Source organism: Trichoderma harzianum (genome assembly GCF_003025095.1).
Source record: "Trichoderma harzianum CBS 226.95 unplaced genomic scaffold M431scaffold_25, whole genome shotgun sequence".
Lineage (NCBI taxonomy): Eukaryota > Fungi > Ascomycota > Sordariomycetes > Hypocreales > Hypocreaceae > Trichoderma > Trichoderma harzianum.
The window spans coordinates 100,027-117,129 of record NW_020209273.1 but is presented as its reverse complement, the minus strand read 5'-3'; the positions used below and the strand labels follow the sequence as shown (position 1 = coordinate 117,129).

Here is a 17,103-nt window from a genome sequence, read left to right as displayed (position 1 = left end):
GTGGGTATGCTTTCCCAATGCTCTCTCTCTCGTAATTGATAAAATAGACAACTGGTGGTTAATAATTCACGACATGGTTGCTTTATTCATGCGGCCGTGACACTGCCGAATTTGCTCTGCCACTCCTCGTTCACGTCCCGATAGTCTTCGGCGCCGTAGGGGCTTGTTATCTCAGTAAGGAACCCCTTCTGTTTGCGACGGGGATTCAGGCCGAGATCCTTCTGCAGCAGGTCGAGGTAGTACACGGCGTCGAAGATGGTGGTCGGGGACTTTGTTTCAGCAGGGTAGCGCCACTTGCCGAAGCGGTTGTGAAGCATCGTCTCGTATCGCAGCTTGACCATGGCCTCTTTGTCGTCGATGGCTTGCGCTGGATCGTTGACGAGGAGACGTCGGAAATAGGCACCGATCCAGAGGCCCTGGAGGTGTGCGGTTAACGTGTTGCTGAAGTTGCTGACGAAGCCGCAGAAGGCGATGTCGCGAGGTCGGAGGAAGCGTTCCGATGGTGGTACGAGGAAGTGGTACAGCATGAAGGGAGTTTGAGGGGTATATGGCGTCATGGACTCGTTGCTGGAGATGCCCTTTTGCTTGGTTAGGGGGATGTAGTTTTTGTTCCAGACGGGTTGGTCTGCGAGTCTGGGGAAGCGCTTGGCGATTTCTTTGTCGGCGCGTCTGATGAGATCCTGCTGGTTGGCGAGATCCTCTGGGGGAGCCTCTGTGTCGATTTCATGTGGCAGACCAAGTTCCTTTTCGATGCCCTCGGGAAGAAACTTGATAGGTGGAGAGCTTAGCCAGCCAGTGTTGGAGATCAAAGCGTCTGATTCGAATGAGGTGCCGTCGGCGAGATGGACTTTGCCGGGACTCAGGTGATCAATCTCGCCGAGGTGAATCTTGATCTTGCCGCTCCGGACGAGCTCGAAAAAGTCGGTGTTGTAGTTGAGAATGCTGAAGCTGGCTGCGGTGAACATGGCTGGGGTCCATGGCTTCAGCTTCGCCATCTCAGGATGCGAGTCATATCCATTGAGGCTCATGACATCGCCACCAAGGATTGCCCAGAAGGCATTCACGATGAGGCGGCCGATAAAAGTGCCGTGGAGGAAGCGCTGGATACCGGTATAGCCAGCAGCACCGCTGTAGACACAGGGACTGAACCATGTGAGGAAGCGCATATCTGCAAAGTAGCTAGTTAGCTACATGTATGATGTCGATGATGTCGATGATACACACTCGCAAGCTTCTCAATCCATTTTTTGAATGGAGTTACATACGATGGGGCCATCCAGCAGGGACCGTGGCCAGACGCTACACATTTACCAAGTCAGCACTTGATGCTTCATCTTATTCTCATCTTCGTCAAAGTAGGAAATATGAAGGAGGAAGAAAATAAAAATAGGAGCCGACGAACATCTAATGACCCAATTCACTTCAACGCCGGCGGTAGCGTAGCTGTAAGCGGCATCCCAGCCAAACTTTGTCCCTCCAAATACGGTGACTGCTTTGGAGGTCTTGAGGGTATCTCGGTTCTGTTTAAAGAATTTGCTGTGGAAGATCTTGCCTCCGAAATCTTCCTGGCCGTCAAAGTGAGGCATGAACGGCCTTGAAGTTAGCCCCGTGGCGACGATGAGGCGTTTGGCAAAGATCTTGGACTCTTGGCCCTCGTGGTTGACAATGGTCAAGGTCCACCCGCCTTCTGTAGTGTCATTGTGTTCAGCGACGGTGATCTTGGTTTGAAGACGAATTAACCCTCCGAGGTTGAAATTGTCCACGTAAGCCTTGAGATATGCATTGGTGACCTCTCCGGGAATGTATTGCTCAGGCTTTACTTGGAATTTGCTGGGATCCATGGGGAAATCAGGATACTCGTACGTCCCCAAGAGGTTGTTGCTCTTCACATCTGGGTACAATCGCTCGTCGGCCCATGTACCGCCGACGCTGGACTGAGGATCGAACACCACGAGGGAGTCATCTGGGTGGACGACGCGGTATTGCTTCGCGGCGGCTAGCCCGTACCATCCTAAGGTCACAGAAGATTAGCATCGTAGAGCTTTCCTTTTTCCTTTTTCTTTTTGCAAAGGTGCGACACAGCTAGAGACGCAGGAGAAGAAAAAGAGCGAACATCAAATGGATAGAAAAGGAAATCTGACGCGAGAAAATGAGAACTTACCGGCGCCAGCCACGACGCAGTCAATCGTCTCCATCGTTGGATTCGGTTGCTGAAGCAGACTACCTCAAGGTTACTTTTTTCCACGTTTCTTTTTTGTTCCAGTCTCCTCTTCGGCCACCACTACGATGGGGAATCATGTTGATCAAATACTGGGCACCAGGTAGCACTCAACCAGCAGGGGGGCTTGTCGCACTTGTAAACCAACCCCATTATCGCTTAGAACCTTGGATGATTTTCGAGCTTACGGAGGACAAGTACGCCCTCACTAGGCCGAGGATGACGAAGTGTTGCATATCCAATAACCCGGATGAACCAACCTGCAGGCCTGTGACCCGCATATGCATTTGGTTTGCTGATTAGGGCCTGACGCGGGAATCCTTCAGCACACATTGTAGAAAAAATTGAAGAGGGTAGTGAATCAATTGGGCACTTCTGGGTCTCTGAGCTAACGGTAGGGCTTAGATCAGATTCGACGAGACAAAATAAATAAACCGCCTGATAAGTGCTATGAAATCGGCTTTTGACAACTACGATGAAGGTAAGCTTGAACTTTCTTTTTATGGAGACTGAGCTCGCGGGATTCATGCCATCCGCGGCACAGGAATTGAGCTCCCCTTGCGCTAATAACGGCTGTGGAGCTTCGATGCAACTCGACCACTTTGAGACGGCCATGATGGGCCCCCGGCAATCATTGGCACCGTTTGGGTTGTATAGACCCTTGCTATGGCAGGGAAACTGACAAGACGTTGCCAAGATGACATGGACGAGTCTGTATCCTATCAAACGGCATGATCATCCGTCCATCTCTGGTAAAGAAAACCCCCTGGCCACGGGAAGCTTCCATGTACGAGTCCTTGTGTATCGGGAGAGGGCCGATGAGGATGAAATATGATGAATTGGCCTCGCACTTTTTTCGACTTATGTCAGTGGGTTGAATGATGCTTGAGTGTTGAACATGCACATGCCAGAGCCCAAACACTTCTCCGGGAGTCTTGTACAAGCAAAAACACGCCACTGCTGCTCGGCACATCATGTCATCTCCTCCGCCAGATCCGGCTGCGCAGGCTGCAGCCGCTGCAGCTTTTCACCAATTCACAGTTGAGGCCTTCACTCTCTTGGCAGTTGGTATAGCCATCACCGTGCTCAGGACGTTTGCTCGCGTTAGATTTGCTGGCTGGCGAGGCCTGAGCGGCGATGACTATCTTGCATGGGTGGCTATCCTTTTCTATATTGCGGAGACTTGTCTGGCATATAGTGTTGGAAATGCAGCCAACGGACTCGCGAATAATAATATGACGGATGAGCAGCGGGCTGCATTGTCGCCAGATGATCCGGAGTATCACTTGAGGTAGGCAACTCGAGGGGAGGATAGGGGTACCATCTATGCTGACACGTTTGACAGAGTGCTAGGCTCCAAGATCCAGATTGCGGGATGGTCGACATATTCGACGCTTCTTTGGACGCTCAAGACGTCGCTGCTGATATTTTACATCAGACTAACGGTATGCTTTCCCTTACTGATCGGTATTCTCCATGGAAACACTTTTCTGATCATGACCCTCGATTAGGACGGATTGGCCAAGCATTACCGCGTTCGAATCTACATAGGCTTTGCTTTCCTTGCAGCCAGCTACATTGTTGTGGCGCTGAATCTATACCTTTCATGTCGACCTTTCCACAAGCTTTGGCAGATATATCCCGATCCTGGAAGTCAGTGGTCTCTGACCCCTATTTCTTCTTCAGTCTTGTGCTAATCTGGTACCTAGACATTTGCCAGCCTGCCGTTTCTAACCAGATTATCTGGGTCTATTGGGCATTCAATGTGACGACCGATCTATACATCATATCGATTCCGTTGCCCATGCTCTGGACAACTACTCTGAAGCCTTGGAGGAAAATAGGACTTATTTTTCTCTTTAGCGGCGGAATTTTCGTCGTCGTTTGCGCCACTCTACGTTGTGCGCTTATCGTGTTGGTATGTCGTCTATACTATGTATGGCATAAAGAGTCGAAGCTAATGTAAAGCAATTTAGGATACGGCAAATGGTGCACAACTAGCTGGATCTTGGGCTGTAAGAGAAACCTTTGTCGCAGTCGTCACTTCCAATCTGCCCATGCTCGTTCCTTTGCTCAAAACATTGCTTGGCCCTCTTATTGGATCCATTCTTTCCTCGAGGCGTTCAACACAAAAGCTGGAAGATGCAACACCAAAAGACCTCGTTACCTTCGGCGGAAGCTCCAAGAGCTGGCGTGGCCGGGGCCCCCCAACTGCCAACCCAATTACCAACTTCACGATGAATGAAAGCGAGGAACACATTGTGGAAAATGTCAACATGCAGGACCTCAAAGTATGGAGCGACGGCCATGACGAAAGCCAGCAATTGGGAACTAATGACGACAATAGGAACATTCGGAAACACGTCGAGATTGACATTGTGAGCGTGGATCGCCGCCTTTCGAAGCAAATGTCTCCCGATGAGCATGCTAGGAGGCTTCGGGGAGGGTTTCCATTTCCTGACAGCAGTTAACAAGAACACCATGGCATGATACCCTTTTCGATTAGACTATTCTTTATTATAATTTCTTTTTTTTTTTGCGGGATCTTTTGTAGGGCCAAGTTTTGGCGTATGCGTAGCAAGTCTCCAAGTTTATACAGGGCGGGGTTGATCACAAGTCAAAAAGCTATCAGTCATTTATGCAGCCCTTTAGCACGTCTGGTTCATTGGATATCGGCACTTTGCTTTGCTTTTTTTCTTCCTCGGCAATGAGCGCTAGCGAGGAAGGATTTGCGTAAGACGGGCTGCTAGTTGCCTTGTCCTTGCTTTTTCTTTTCAACTTGGAACCTTGGCGAAACTAGCTTCGACTTAACGTGAATCCTGATGAGTCGAGAATTGCCGCAGTGTGGCAATGAGGAACAAGTGTCACGCAGATGTCTTCTATTTCTATATCTGTTTACCTGTACTGTAGTAATGATGAAATGCTATCTGACGCACAAGTCTTTACGGACGATTTCCTCCGCACTGCCATTCGCCATTCGTTTGGCCGAAGGAATTGGACACTTTGTAAACCCCTATTTTTCTCTCTTTGCAGTATTCATGAAAAGCACGTGCAGTTGCACCCGGAAATCCCCGCCAAAGAGAAACTTTCTACATTTTAAAGCTCGTATCATGCAGACCTCCAGAACCGATCAGTGGAGATGATTCGCGTACAGAAGTGGCTAGCCAAGAAGGCCAAGACAGCTATCAAACACTCCCCACAGGCAATCGGGCATGATCCGATAATCCAGAGGCACTTTCACATGATCGGCCTCTTCAGCTAATTATAAAGGGAGCCAACAGATGCTTGGTTCGGGTTTATATCTGCCTTTGCGATGTGCTCAAGCACATTTATTTTGGAGTTCTGTCTTTACGTGCAACCGTTATTTACAAGTATGTCACTGGCAAAAGAAGTAAGATTCGCGATTAGACGGCCATACACAACTAGGAATTGCAAACGGCCCGTTGTCTCACTACTTACCCAAATTTGTACAGATCATCAGACACGGTTCCCCTTGCTTCTTCTCCAGGAGAAGAAATTTCCCCTTTAGCAAAAGCTTTCCTCTTTCCGTGTACGGTATAATAAGAGGATTGAGTTTAACATGGGTGCATTTACACCGAACAGCACATCTGATTTTGTAATGCTATCCCAAAGGATACAACATGGATTCATGCATCTAGTCAATCAACACAACCCATAGGATGTCGTAGTGGAATTCTCCATGAACACCAATTCCATCAATTTGTTTTCTTCTTCATAATTATTCTGTAATTGAAGGTATACCAACAATCGCGTGGAGTGGTTGTGGTAAATTTACGGACATTGCGGACTTCCGGGTCTAAGAGGTATCGAAGAGCGCATGCTCACAGATCCCTGCCACTGCCCTGTCTGTACAGGGAGTGCGGATAAAGAGGCATAATGATCCGCCAATAATAAGAGATCCCTTCTGAGCTTGACACCGAACATATGCAAGCACGGTATTCGCGTACACCGGTAGGCGAAGATCGAAGGAAGAGCCGATCTTTAGTGACCGGTCGGTAAATAAAAGACATGCGGCGGGACACTAATTCGAGTTCCCCGGTAGACTAAAAGAAGTGTGCTTAACTTTCACATGAAAGAAATAAAAGTTGATCCGTATCAACATAATACATTCGAACGGATAATAAAACGCCTAGCATTCACCTGCCCACAGTGATCGGCGCCGGCAGAAGGCTTGGAGCCATTTCCAAGCTCGCACAGATGGGGCGATTTTTGCGGTAATTAATACGTGCAGAAGTTTCCTACTCTCTACTGAGTTATTCGTACATGGAAGTTCCTTACGTGCCCCTGGAAAGTCATACCGGGATTGCCAGGGGATAGTACTTCGTAAGAATGAGTAAATGCCGATGCTCGGTAAGCTATATATATTTCCGCAGTATGCATATCCTCGGTATTTCTAGCTCGTTTTTGGACGAATAGACGAACCTCGTAGAATTATCTTCCCATCCTAAAGCCCCATAGCGAATCTTCAGCAGTAGTTGCCTAATTTAGTTGACGCTGTTTGGTATGGAGGCTTCTAAAGAATTCATTGACTTTACGCAGGCAATTCCGATTCTTTGAGTGACATTAATTCGCGAACTAAATTGCTCGATTAAGAAGTTCGCTATCGTGATGCTTTACTTCTCTTCACCTTCTGCCATCGCGAATTGTCATATGCCGAGCAACAGTGAGCGCTTACCTCAAAGCTTTCTAGTCCCGGCACCAGGGACAAGCATAAATTGCGCCACAACGGTAAGGCGACTGGAGGGTCTGTTCCGAAGGCTACTGGTTTGAGAGCAAGCTGTTTCTATCTCATCCTGCTCGTGTGTAGATTTTTCTTTAGCTAATCTAAGACACTTCCAAGTAATACTGTAACAGACAATGTCGCAGACCTGTAATAAAGACTGGCAGAGACGCAGTTCTAGAAGTATCGCTACAAATTACTACCAAGATTCGGAATTTACCTACTTAGGGCTATAGCGATTTACTCAGTTGAGTTGCCTCTTGAGATCAGCTGCGAGGTTGTATATACAGTGAGACCAAAATCGCTTGCGTGTGCCAAGAGCCCCTTTTGTCTACGTTTGCGACCAATACAGTCAGTCCTTCAGCACCAATTAAATAACAGATGGAGAAAAGAAATTCGCAAAATATTTTCACAAAGCTCCTTCTACCAATATTGTAAAAAGAGAGAAAAAAGGCCCCCAGACTTACATACACACATCAGAGTTCATGCGGTGTATTGCAATGTTCATTAACCGTGGCGAGTTAATCGGGCTTCGGTTTAAATCACGGGCCAAGCTTATGTCGACTCCGCATTCAATCGCCGATCGCGGCTCGAAACAGGGCTATAGCCTGTGTCTCTTCAACATCCAGTCCATAAGGCAACAATAGAAAGAGAAACAAACCCATCATAATAGACATCAGAGTATCTAAAAACTTCATCACTTGAAAACGTCGAGATGTCTACTACAACAACTGTCCAAGTTGAAACGCCACCCGCCGTGGAGAGCATCGAACTCCGGCATCTCGGCCCCGGCGCTTCAACCAGCCGCCGAATCAGCACCGAGTCCAAAGAGGCATCACACGTGGAGGCGGCACCGCATGTTTCAGACGGCCATGACGGGGGTGAACCGCCGCCGGGTGCTCTTGCGGAGACTGAGAGGTGGAATCGGCCTGTTAAGAACATTGGCCGGCTTGCGTTTGCGTTTGTGTCGTTTGCCATTGCGGGGATGAATGATGCTGCAGTTGGCGTAAGCGAATCTTTGCTTCTTCCTATTACCCTATTGCAAAATACGATGATGTTAATAAGTGGCATATTTATATCCATCTAGGCTTTGATTCCATATGTAAGTGACTATGCTACCCGGCATTTATCTCTAGCTTTTTGCACATTGAACTCACTCTCATATCATTTCGACAGCTAGAAGAGTACTACAACCTCAGTTACACCGTCATATCCCTAATCTTCCTCACACCTTTTGTTGGCTACTCTATCGCCGCCTTCACCAATGCCCGCATCCACGTCCTCCTTGGCCAGCGAGGTGTGGCCATTATGGCACCTATCTGCCATCTCATCACGTTTGCTGTCCTTGCTTCGCATCCTCCATATCCTGCTCTTGTTGTGTGCAATGCCATCAGCGGATTTGGAAATGGTCTGACGGATGCGTGCTTTTGTGCCTGGGTCGGCAACATGGACAAAGCGAATACAATTCAGGGTTTCCTGCATTCGTGCTATTCGCTCGGTGCATTGTTCTCACCGCTGATAGCTACCTCGATGGTAGTTAAGGGTGGTTTGCCATGGTATACCTTTTATTATCTCATGGTGAGTCCCTCACAGATGCAAGAAGAATTTTCAGCATCAAAACTAATTGTTACTTTTTTATCAAGATTGGCATGTCTGGTCTGGAATTTGCTGGACTTGTCATGGTCTTCTGGGACAAGACTGGCGCGGTATATCGAGAAGAGCATGCACGCGAGAATGCGGATGCTGGAACTGCCGGCGCAGGCACTCGTGAGGCAATGAAGTCGAAAGTCACCTGGCTTTGCGCACTCTTCTTCTTTGCCTACATGGGCGTGGAAGGTAGGTTACGCGTATATACTTGATGATGTTTCATACCATAGCACATGCTAATTTATAACTATTATGCAGTTGGTCTCGGAGGTTGGGTCGTCACATTCATGCTCCGAGTTCGCCATGCTTCGGCATATGCATCTGGAATTTCAGGCTCAGGCTTCTGGGCGGGTATGGCGCTTGGCCGAGCTGTCTTGGGATTCGTGACAGAGCGGTTTGGCGAGAGGCTTTGCCTATCCATTTATCTTGGTATCTGTCTCGGCCTCCAGTTGCTATTCTGGCTTGTTCCCCAGTTTGTCGTTTCTGCCGTTGCCGTCGCCTTTCTGGGCTTCTTCCTGGGCCCGATGTTCCCCGGAGCTGTCATGGTAACCGCCAAACTTTTGCCAAAACGCATCCATGTCAGCGCTATTGGGTTTGCCATGGCTATGGGAGGCACTGGAGGCACAGTATTTCCTTTCATAATTGGTGCTATTGCGTCTCACAAGGGTGTTTCCGTCTTACAGCCCATTATTCTGGCGCTCATTGCTGTGATTGCCGCAGTTTGGCTGAGTTTTCCCCGTATTCAGAAGCGGGATTGAGGTGAACCATGGAATACTCGATAATCCAACTATGTGCAGTCCTGAACAGTGCGGAAATGTTTGGCATAGTTGTCTTCCTTTTTCTCATCTCAACTCACTCAATTAGATAGGTTAGTGTGCACTAAATTGACAGCTGACCAACTTCTCATCTTTTGATGAAGTTATATCACCAGAGTATGAAGTAGGTGCTCATAAACTACAATTATATAATGTAGTTCTTTTAAGTCGCAAAGTCGTGACAAATGATGCAATTCTGGGGAAAGTTGATTTAGCGTCATGTGATCGCAATTAGAGCCAATTTCTAATCATTGTGCTCTGAAACTCAGCACTTGCGAGGTTAAAAAATTATAAATTCCAAACCGCAAGCTCTGGCTTTTCTTACCAATTCATCTCAACTCTACCCATATTCTGTAACTTTCTGAGCTATTTGCAGTCTGATAGTCACGCAAACCTTCAAAATGCCTATCATCAATGCTGATGCCCCGCCCTCAACTACCGACACGCACTACGTCGTCTACTTTGCATCTGGTGAGCCTTCCTGGTGTCCTGATTGCCGAAATGCTCTCCCGGCTCTTCAGAGTGTTTTTGGAGGAGACTCAGCGCCTTCGGCAACTCTCATTCTCGCTGGTACCCGAGAGGAGTGGAGGAACCCAAGCAACAAGTGGCGCGGTGCGCCCTACAACATCAACTGTCTCCCAACAGTCGTAAGGGTGGAAAATGTAAGTTGGCGAGGTTTCAAATATCTTGATTACGGATACCTAACAGTGAATATGATAGGGACAGGAGGTTGCACGCCTTGGAGACGTTGAGGGTCAGCAGGAGTCGGCTTTAAGAAAATTGATTGCTTAGAGAGGAGACTCGACAAAGGACTGCGTTATCTTAGGCAATAATAAATTCTACAATCAAGTAATCGATTCATCTATCTCCTAGGCATAAAAGAGACTACATTTGCCTAATTCATAGCGCTCTCTGCAGATGGACTGACGGGAATTTCCTGAGTAACACAGTGAACACCACCACCAAGACGAGGCAGTTCATCAATCAGAACAGGATAAATCCTCCTCTCGTCGCCAAAAAGCATTTGGGCTACCCTAATGGCCGCCGCGTCATGAGCCGGATCACCGAATTGAGGAAGGATGATTCCTCCATTGACCAACAGATAGTTGACGTAGCTCCTCACGGCCCGGTCATCCTCAAAGCCGCCGCCCTCAAACAAGTCTTCATCAGGTTCTTCCACTTCAATAATCTCAAATGGACGACCTTTTGCATCAGTAGCGCTGCTGAGAATCTCAAGAGCCTCTTCGTAGACGGTGGTCCATTCGGTTGGCTTCACCTCATTGGCCTTGCTTATGAGTAGCACGCCCGGCCGAACAAATCGGACTAGAGCGTCGATATGGCAGTCCGTCGAGTCTAGGCCCTTCCTTTCAGGAATCCAGAGTATCTTTTCGATGCCTAGGCAGTGTTTGAGCTCAGCCTCAATTTGTTCGCGAGACTTTCCCGGGTTTCTGTTATCATTGATGATGGAACTTTCCGTAATCAGGAGAGTACCTTCACCATCAGTCTCAAGTGATCCACCTTCAGTAACGATGGATGTCTCAATTCGCTCGATTTTGAAGTCTTTCAGGAATGTTTTGGCGAACACAACAGTTGTAGGTGTGGGATGTTTATTGCCCCAGCCATTAAAGTTCCAGTCAACACCGACGATACTGGCCTCCCCCTTGGTCGGCTCTTCGACAACAAATGTAGGGGCAAAGTCCCTCAGCCAGACGTCCATGCTATCGCCTTCAATCTTGTGAAGCTTAATTTCGAAAGGCGTGTCAATCTCGTTGAAATACAACTCTGCTTCTTCATAACGCTCACTGCCAACAGCTAGAATGACGCTTTGGAAGTGGGCAATGGCTTGTGCAATTGATGACACTTCTTGAGTTGCCCTCGCCAGTCTTTCAGGATACTCTTTATAAGTACCCTCTGGGCCGGGCCAGCCTAGAATAGTCTTGCTTTGCGGATCCCATTCCGCGAGGCGTCGAAGACTAAAGTCAGACATGTTTCGATTGATTGATGTGTATAAGATAGATGAGTGTGCAAAGTAGACGTTAGGAAAGAAGGAACAAGAAGGATTGAATTGAAGTTCAGGTTCATCTGCTATCTGAACGGATCAAATAGGGATATTTATAGGAGTTGGCTTGAGTCGGTCTGACCTCATATCCAACATCAATATTATTCAGAAGAGGAGTCTTCGTAGTCCCTTGCAGCGTTAGTATTGTGGTGGCGCCGAATAAATTCACTTCTATCGAAGATGTGCTTCGAGCACAGCATAAGTAGGGGCGCTGCCTCTGCATAGTATTGCCAAAATTACGTGATACTGCATTTATTGGATAAATATTGAACTTGTGATGTCACGAGTGCACAAAGATGTTACACAGAAATGTGTTTGAGGGGGTAACGTGTAGCCAGGTCAGTGCGCGGTTGGCTATGAGGTCAAAGTTCGAGCTTGGAGTTTGCACGGTTGAGTAGATGCATAATTGATCATAGAATGATCGAGAGAGATTGTGTAGATTTGCGTTGAGATATAGAGAACACCAATTTGGAGGGAGTTACGACCTTTTGGTTGGCTTTAACCGCCAGCATGAGGATGAGTGCATATTGCAGCCAACCACATGCATTCGTGTGGATTTGAACGCATAGAATAATGTAAAAGTGGAAATATTTTGCAGCTGACCAGCGTGTATGTTATGTTACTTCGAGAAGTGATGATCTGGGAAAAAGAAATAGGTTGTGGGATATCATTGATAAGAGGATGAATCATAGGGCCACCGCCCTCAGCTATTCTGTTCATATCTACCCAGCGATGCCTGTCCTTTTGAAGTTACTATGTTAGAGCAACAACCTACTCATCGCCAGCGCTTTCTGCAAGATTATCCCTAACAGCCTCAAATTTAGTGAGCCACTCCTGAGTTCTCGCATTTTTCCTTTGAAGAATATCCCCCGCCTCAGCTATGTACTTATCGCATAGCGCTCGTGCTTCTGAAACTCTATCATTGGCGGACAGATATGATATGAGATTATATGCTGTTATTAGTATTTCGTTGTGGGCTAGCCCAAGAACTTCTGTCTTATTCCTCAAGCTGCGCCTATAAAGAGCAAGGGCTTCGTCGACCTTTTCGTCATCTTGACTGAGCATATAAGCCACATTATGTTCCGCAACGAGGGTATCCGGATGTAGGTGCCCAAGCAGTTCTCTCTTGAGCTCGTAGGTCTTCAGCGCCATCTTTTCTGCTTCCTCAGTCTTGCCCTGTTCGTCGAGAACTGAGGCAAGATGTGCCATACAGTTCAAGGTGTCGTTATGTTTAAGTCCAAGAACCTGTTCGCTGCGGGCCAGAGCTTCACGCTGCATCTTCTCTGACTCTGCGTAATCCCCAGTCAAAAGAATAGCCGTAGCAAGGTCACTCAAGCTATCAATTGTCATAGGATGGTCTTCTCCGAGGATCTCGCGCCGGTATTCCACGACTTGTTTGAGAACCGGAAGGCCAAGAAGGTCCTGATCAAAAGTGGCGAGAGTCCAACCCAGCAACCCCATACTAACCAACGTGTCAACATGCTTTTCGCCTAAATGCTGGTAATTTATTTCGAAAGACTCTTTGAACCTTGAACGTGCTTCATCATAGTTTCCATTCCAGTGGATAAATCTCCCAGTGGAAGCCAGTAACTTCGCTCTTGTGATCTCGGAATCCTTTGTCGCCGTCTTGAACTGATACTGCAGGATCCACTCAGCATGAGGGAGCAAAATTTCTCCAAGTTTAAAATAATCCGACTTTGGTTGCGATGATGGCGCGGGGAATTGGGACGTGATGGACTTCAATGCTTGGAAAGCCCACTTGTCTACATCCTGAGGGTTCTCCTCTTCTAACCACCATCTAGTTGCCAGCTGCACAAGGCGATGTGTGCTAAACACCGAGTCATTCTCATCAATAATCGAGAAGGCTTTTAAGAGGTCGGTAGCCTCCTGGAGATGGGAACTTTCTCCTGGTTCGTCTGCATCCTGCAAGAGAATGGCGGGGATCCCATGATGCTGAAAGAAGTTGATTAGACATAACAAGTCCGCTGCCTTTCGATTTGAGTTCCGTATCGCTTCGAAAGAAAGTTTCCACGTTTTTGCGACAGATTCTGGAGTATCTTCCGGTCGGGGTTGATCAGAAAACTCATGGTTGGGTAATGTTGACTTGGCAGTGCCATTCTTGCGGTATTGCTCTAGGTACTGTTGAATAGACATTTGCTCTTTTACCATAAAGGCAACTGCCTGGGTGATAGCGAGGGGAGTATAGTCAAGTTCTTCAAGCAGCCCAAGGATCGTATTGTCGGGCTCGGTGTCTCCCAATTGCTTCTTTACCAACTCCAGCCCCTCCGTTTTGCCTAATTCATGGATCACGATTGGCTTTGTAGGACTCGCCACATCGGAAGCAATCTTGCGGCTCCTTGTAGTAAACAGTAAAGACCCAGTTTGGCAGCTTGGGATGCACTCTGAAGGAGTTTTGCCGATTGACATCTTTCCGTTGAAAAAGGTGTCCTCATCGTCAACGTTATCAATGACCATTAACCACGGGCCTACATGTTCCACTTCGAGCCAATCCTTCAAAAGCATGGCCGCGTCAGATTTGGCGCCATCCGGAGCGCTTATGTTGCATTCGCTCGCAATTCGGTTGAGAGATTCTTCAAAGCGAGCAACTGTGGCTGCGTTTACCCAGAAAACGGAGCATTTGGCATCTTTACTGCGCCTTCTAAAGCAGTATTTCAATGCCACTTGAGATTTTCTGAGGAAATGTTAGAAAAACGTGATCGCAATTACACAGATAGTAATATTCACCCTATGCCTCCAAGGCCACAAAGCGCTGCCCTCGGTTGGCTGCCGTCCTTGACTTCGAATGCTTGGTCAATTTCTGTAAATGTTTCGTTTCTTCCTACAAATGAGATGTTCCTGTCGAACGGTACCAGCCAGAAAGAGTCTAGAGACGAAGGCTGTTGCTGCTGCCACTGCTCAGCCTCGAGATTGGCTGCAGTGCTGGTATCCATGATCGGTGCGACCAGGCTTTCGCAATTCTCCTGGCAAAATTTCTATCGCTCCAGTGATCTTATGCACAATTGTACTGATAACCTATATTGGTAAGTTCTGAAGGGAAATAATTAGGAACCTGAGATCGGTGCTAGTTTTAATTTGAGCGTTCTTATGTAGGATTGCGAGCCTTCCCATGGCTTCTTGCAAGGCATTTTATGGCCTTTTCCCAAGCGACCAGTGGCCATACACTCTTACATTCCTGCCTGCCAAAGGTTGAACGGGTTCAGATCTCATTGGTCACGCATATATGTCTTACATGCATGACTGTGGATATAATGCCTAGAAATATGTGCGCTTGTGAAATACGAAACCCCTCCAGCTCATTAAGACACAAAACCGGTTCAGGTAGGTAGCATTCATGAAACAGAAAACTAATCATTGGACGAGTGTCTATTGTACCACCTAAATAGTTGAGCTAGGTTGTCGCAACACTTTCTAGCACAGCACTACTCTTAATGGTCCCGGCTTAATGGCGACCATCCCTATGTACCCAAGAGCGTTTTGGTGGGGTCATATCGGAGGACTTAATTGAAATAGTGATAACAGAGTGTGGCTATTCTGGAAAACGCATTGCTCTTCGTCAATTTCTTCTTGTAGATATTAGCAATTATGATGAAAGAAGGCATTGTTGTGGAACTTGATATGAGGGGAGCGCAAGTTGCACAACTTGGCTGATCAATGGGTAAACTCCACGCTAGAATTAGTTCTCACCTCCTCACAGCCCCTCACTCAGAGAACGACTTTGATCTTGAGGCGGTTCACAACGAGTTCTTGGACCGGTTTCTCCGTCTGAAAAAAATTAGCAATAATCTCGAGTGGTCGTCAGAGAGACTGCGAATCTAGACAGAATGTCTCAACAAAAGACGGCAAGCTCAAATACGCCATGGGTTGTTGCCATAGCAGCCGCAGCCTTTGCAGTCGGCGTCGCCACATCTGATGCCGTAAAGGACGCCGTTCTCGATATCCAAGATGTAATCACGACTTACAAGGGAGAAAGTGGTCTTCAAGAGCTGACTGCGCTGCCATCGCAAGTACAAGTCGTGGATCCAGCAGGATTCGCAGTGATGCCTTTAGTACCACCAGCAAACATTGCTAATGTTACTACGGTAGACTGAACGCTCTTGCCTATATCTTAAGCGCATCATGTGTCTAATTGATGGATAGAAATTTATTCCTCCAGGATATACTATGGAAAGTCTAAAAGAGAAGCCGTTTCACGTTTACCACCCAGACTTCATTCACATCTTGGGTGCGAATCCGACTCTTACACTCATTGCCGATTCAGGCACCGACCCGCTGTTCCACGAAGCCGTAGTATGGTAGGATATATGTCAACTCTTCTACTTCAGTATTACTGGCGCTCACAATGCTTTCAGGTACCCTCCTACAGATGAGGTTTTCTTTGCCCAGAGCGCCGGCCCCTTAGCAGCTGGAACAGGCTTGAAGAAATCCAGTGCCATTTTAAAAGTATCCTTGGAAGAAGCCATGGCCGTCACGAGCGAGCGAGATGCAGTTGGTAAAGTTCAAGTTCACGTAGTTCCTACAGAGCCCCAGGTCATTAACCCCAACGGTATGTCTTATTGACTGTATCATAACTTGTATCTGTTCAGAGAACAATGCCTGCTAATGATGACCAGGAGGGACAAATTACAAGGGCACCCTTTTGTTCACGGGCGAGGGAATGGGCGCAGATGTCGCTCCAGCACTCTTCGCTGTCAATCCAGTACCGCCTTACAACACCACTAGTAAGTACTGTGGCAGCACTATCTATCGAAAATCCCTCTTTATACTAATTGATGCCTCTTGTTCAGTCCTCGCCAATAATTATTTCGGTCGCCAGTTCAACTCCCTCAATGACGTCTCGGTTAACTTCAGAAACAAGCACATATATTTTACGGACGTTGTATACGGCTATCTGCAAGATTTTCGACCGAGACCTGGCCTCCCCAACCAAGTATATCGTTTGAACCCTGATACTAGGGCTATTACCGTTGTGGCAGATGAGTTTGTAAATTGTAATGGTGAGCAGCAATCTGTTTCTTTCATACTCTTCTCTTCTTAAACTGTGACCAGGAATCACCTTTTCTCCCGAAGGTCGCTATGCCTACATCACCGATACAGGCGCCGGCAAGGCTTTCCGGGGCTATGATAACACTGGGCCATCAACAATGTAAGTGAACAGTCACCCCGATTTGCAGCCAAGTGCACCAGCGGATTGTAAAATAAATACGTTTCTGACTCAATTCTTAGATATCGCTACACAGTAGCTAGAGATGGGACATTTAAAGATCGAAAAGTGTTTGCATATCCTGGAGTCGGCATCGTAGACGGTAATTAGTGGCCTTCTTCTCCTCGCTAGAACATTGCTAATACTAATGCCACATTTTAGGCATCCACTGCGACTCCAAAGGCAATGTTTATGCAGGATGTGGCGATGGTGTTCACGTGTGGAATCCTTCAGGCACTCTGCTGGGCAAGATATTTCTTGGAGAGACATCGGCCAATTTCCAGTTCGCGGGCGACGGTCGAATGATCATCGGCGCCGAAACGCATTTATACTATGCAACCCTAGCTGGAAAAGGAGCGCCAATCTCATGAAAATAAGATATTGCCTCAAGAGACTTGACAT

At 47.4% G+C, this 17,103-nt stretch overlaps 7 protein-coding genes across 7 annotated transcripts; 4 read left to right on the top strand and 3 right to left on the bottom strand.

Annotated features, from left to right (window-relative positions):
• Positions 1 to 86: 86 nt before the first annotated feature.
• On the bottom strand, positions 87 to 2,195 carry M431DRAFT_100125 (hypothetical protein; the record flags this gene model as incomplete). The annotated part of the gene is made up of 4 exons (XM_024911165.1): positions 87 to 1,168; positions 1,225 to 1,299; positions 1,403 to 2,011; positions 2,162 to 2,195. 4 exons carry the CDS (start codon positions 2,193 to 2,195, stop codon positions 87 to 89), a joined length of 1,800 nt encoding a protein of 599 aa, XP_024768089.1.
• A 997-nt stretch (positions 2,196 to 3,192) lies between these two features.
• M431DRAFT_99999 (hypothetical protein) lies at positions 3,193 to 4,689 on the top strand (the record flags this gene model as incomplete). Its single annotated transcript, XM_024925215.1, has 5 exons — positions 3,193 to 3,509; positions 3,564 to 3,663; positions 3,730 to 3,871; positions 3,928 to 4,136; positions 4,195 to 4,689. 5 exons carry the CDS (start codon positions 3,193 to 3,195, stop codon positions 4,687 to 4,689), a joined length of 1,263 nt encoding a protein of 420 aa, XP_024768088.1.
• A 2,985-nt stretch (positions 4,690 to 7,674) lies between these two features.
• M431DRAFT_501120 (hypothetical protein) lies at positions 7,675 to 9,364 on the top strand (the record flags this gene model as incomplete). The annotated part of the gene is made up of 5 exons (XM_024917986.1): positions 7,675 to 7,965; positions 8,047 to 8,061; positions 8,136 to 8,537; positions 8,603 to 8,795; positions 8,865 to 9,364. 5 exons carry the CDS (start codon positions 7,675 to 7,677, stop codon positions 9,362 to 9,364), a joined length of 1,401 nt encoding a protein of 466 aa, XP_024768087.1.
• Positions 9,365 to 9,822: 458 nt separating this feature from the next.
• On the top strand, positions 9,823 to 10,213 carry M431DRAFT_100086 (hypothetical protein; the record flags this gene model as incomplete). Its single annotated transcript, XM_024911162.1, has 2 exons — positions 9,823 to 10,083; positions 10,142 to 10,213. 2 exons carry the CDS (start codon positions 9,823 to 9,825, stop codon positions 10,211 to 10,213), a joined length of 333 nt encoding a protein of 110 aa, XP_024768086.1.
• Positions 9,824 to 11,486, bottom strand: M431DRAFT_513641 (hypothetical protein). The gene is made up of 2 exons (XM_024920063.1): positions 10,142 to 11,486; positions 9,824 to 10,083 (listed from the first exon to the last, which is right to left on the bottom strand). The coding sequence occupies exon 1, from the start codon at positions 11,406 to 11,408 to the stop codon at positions 10,317 to 10,319; it is 1,092 nt and encodes a 363-aa protein (XP_024768085.1). The 5' UTR covers positions 11,409 to 11,486; the 3' UTR covers positions 9,824 to 10,083; positions 10,142 to 10,316.
• Positions 11,487 to 12,251: 765 nt separating this feature from the next.
• On the bottom strand, positions 12,252 to 14,431 carry M431DRAFT_10859 (hypothetical protein; the record flags this gene model as incomplete). The annotated part of the gene is made up of 2 exons (XM_024911684.1): positions 12,252 to 14,172; positions 14,226 to 14,431. 2 exons carry the CDS (start codon positions 14,429 to 14,431, stop codon positions 12,252 to 12,254), a joined length of 2,127 nt encoding a protein of 708 aa, XP_024768084.1.
• Positions 14,432 to 15,322: 891 nt separating this feature from the next.
• Positions 15,323 to 17,072, top strand: M431DRAFT_99980 (hypothetical protein; the record flags this gene model as incomplete). The annotated part of the gene is made up of 8 exons (XM_024925210.1): positions 15,323 to 15,580; positions 15,639 to 15,793; positions 15,851 to 16,044; positions 16,112 to 16,219; positions 16,286 to 16,495; positions 16,548 to 16,644; positions 16,725 to 16,804; positions 16,864 to 17,072. The coding sequence occupies 8 exons, from the start codon at positions 15,323 to 15,325 to the stop codon at positions 17,070 to 17,072; spliced, it is 1,311 nt and encodes a 436-aa protein (XP_024768083.1).
• Between the last annotated feature and the right edge of the window lie 31 nt (positions 17,073 to 17,103).

Excerpts from the sequence above, each read along its gene's own strand:
- M431DRAFT_513641 (XM_024920063.1), bottom strand. The coding sequence starts at position 11,408 with ATGTCTGACTTTAGTCTTCGACGCCTCGCGGAATGGGATCCGCAAAGC.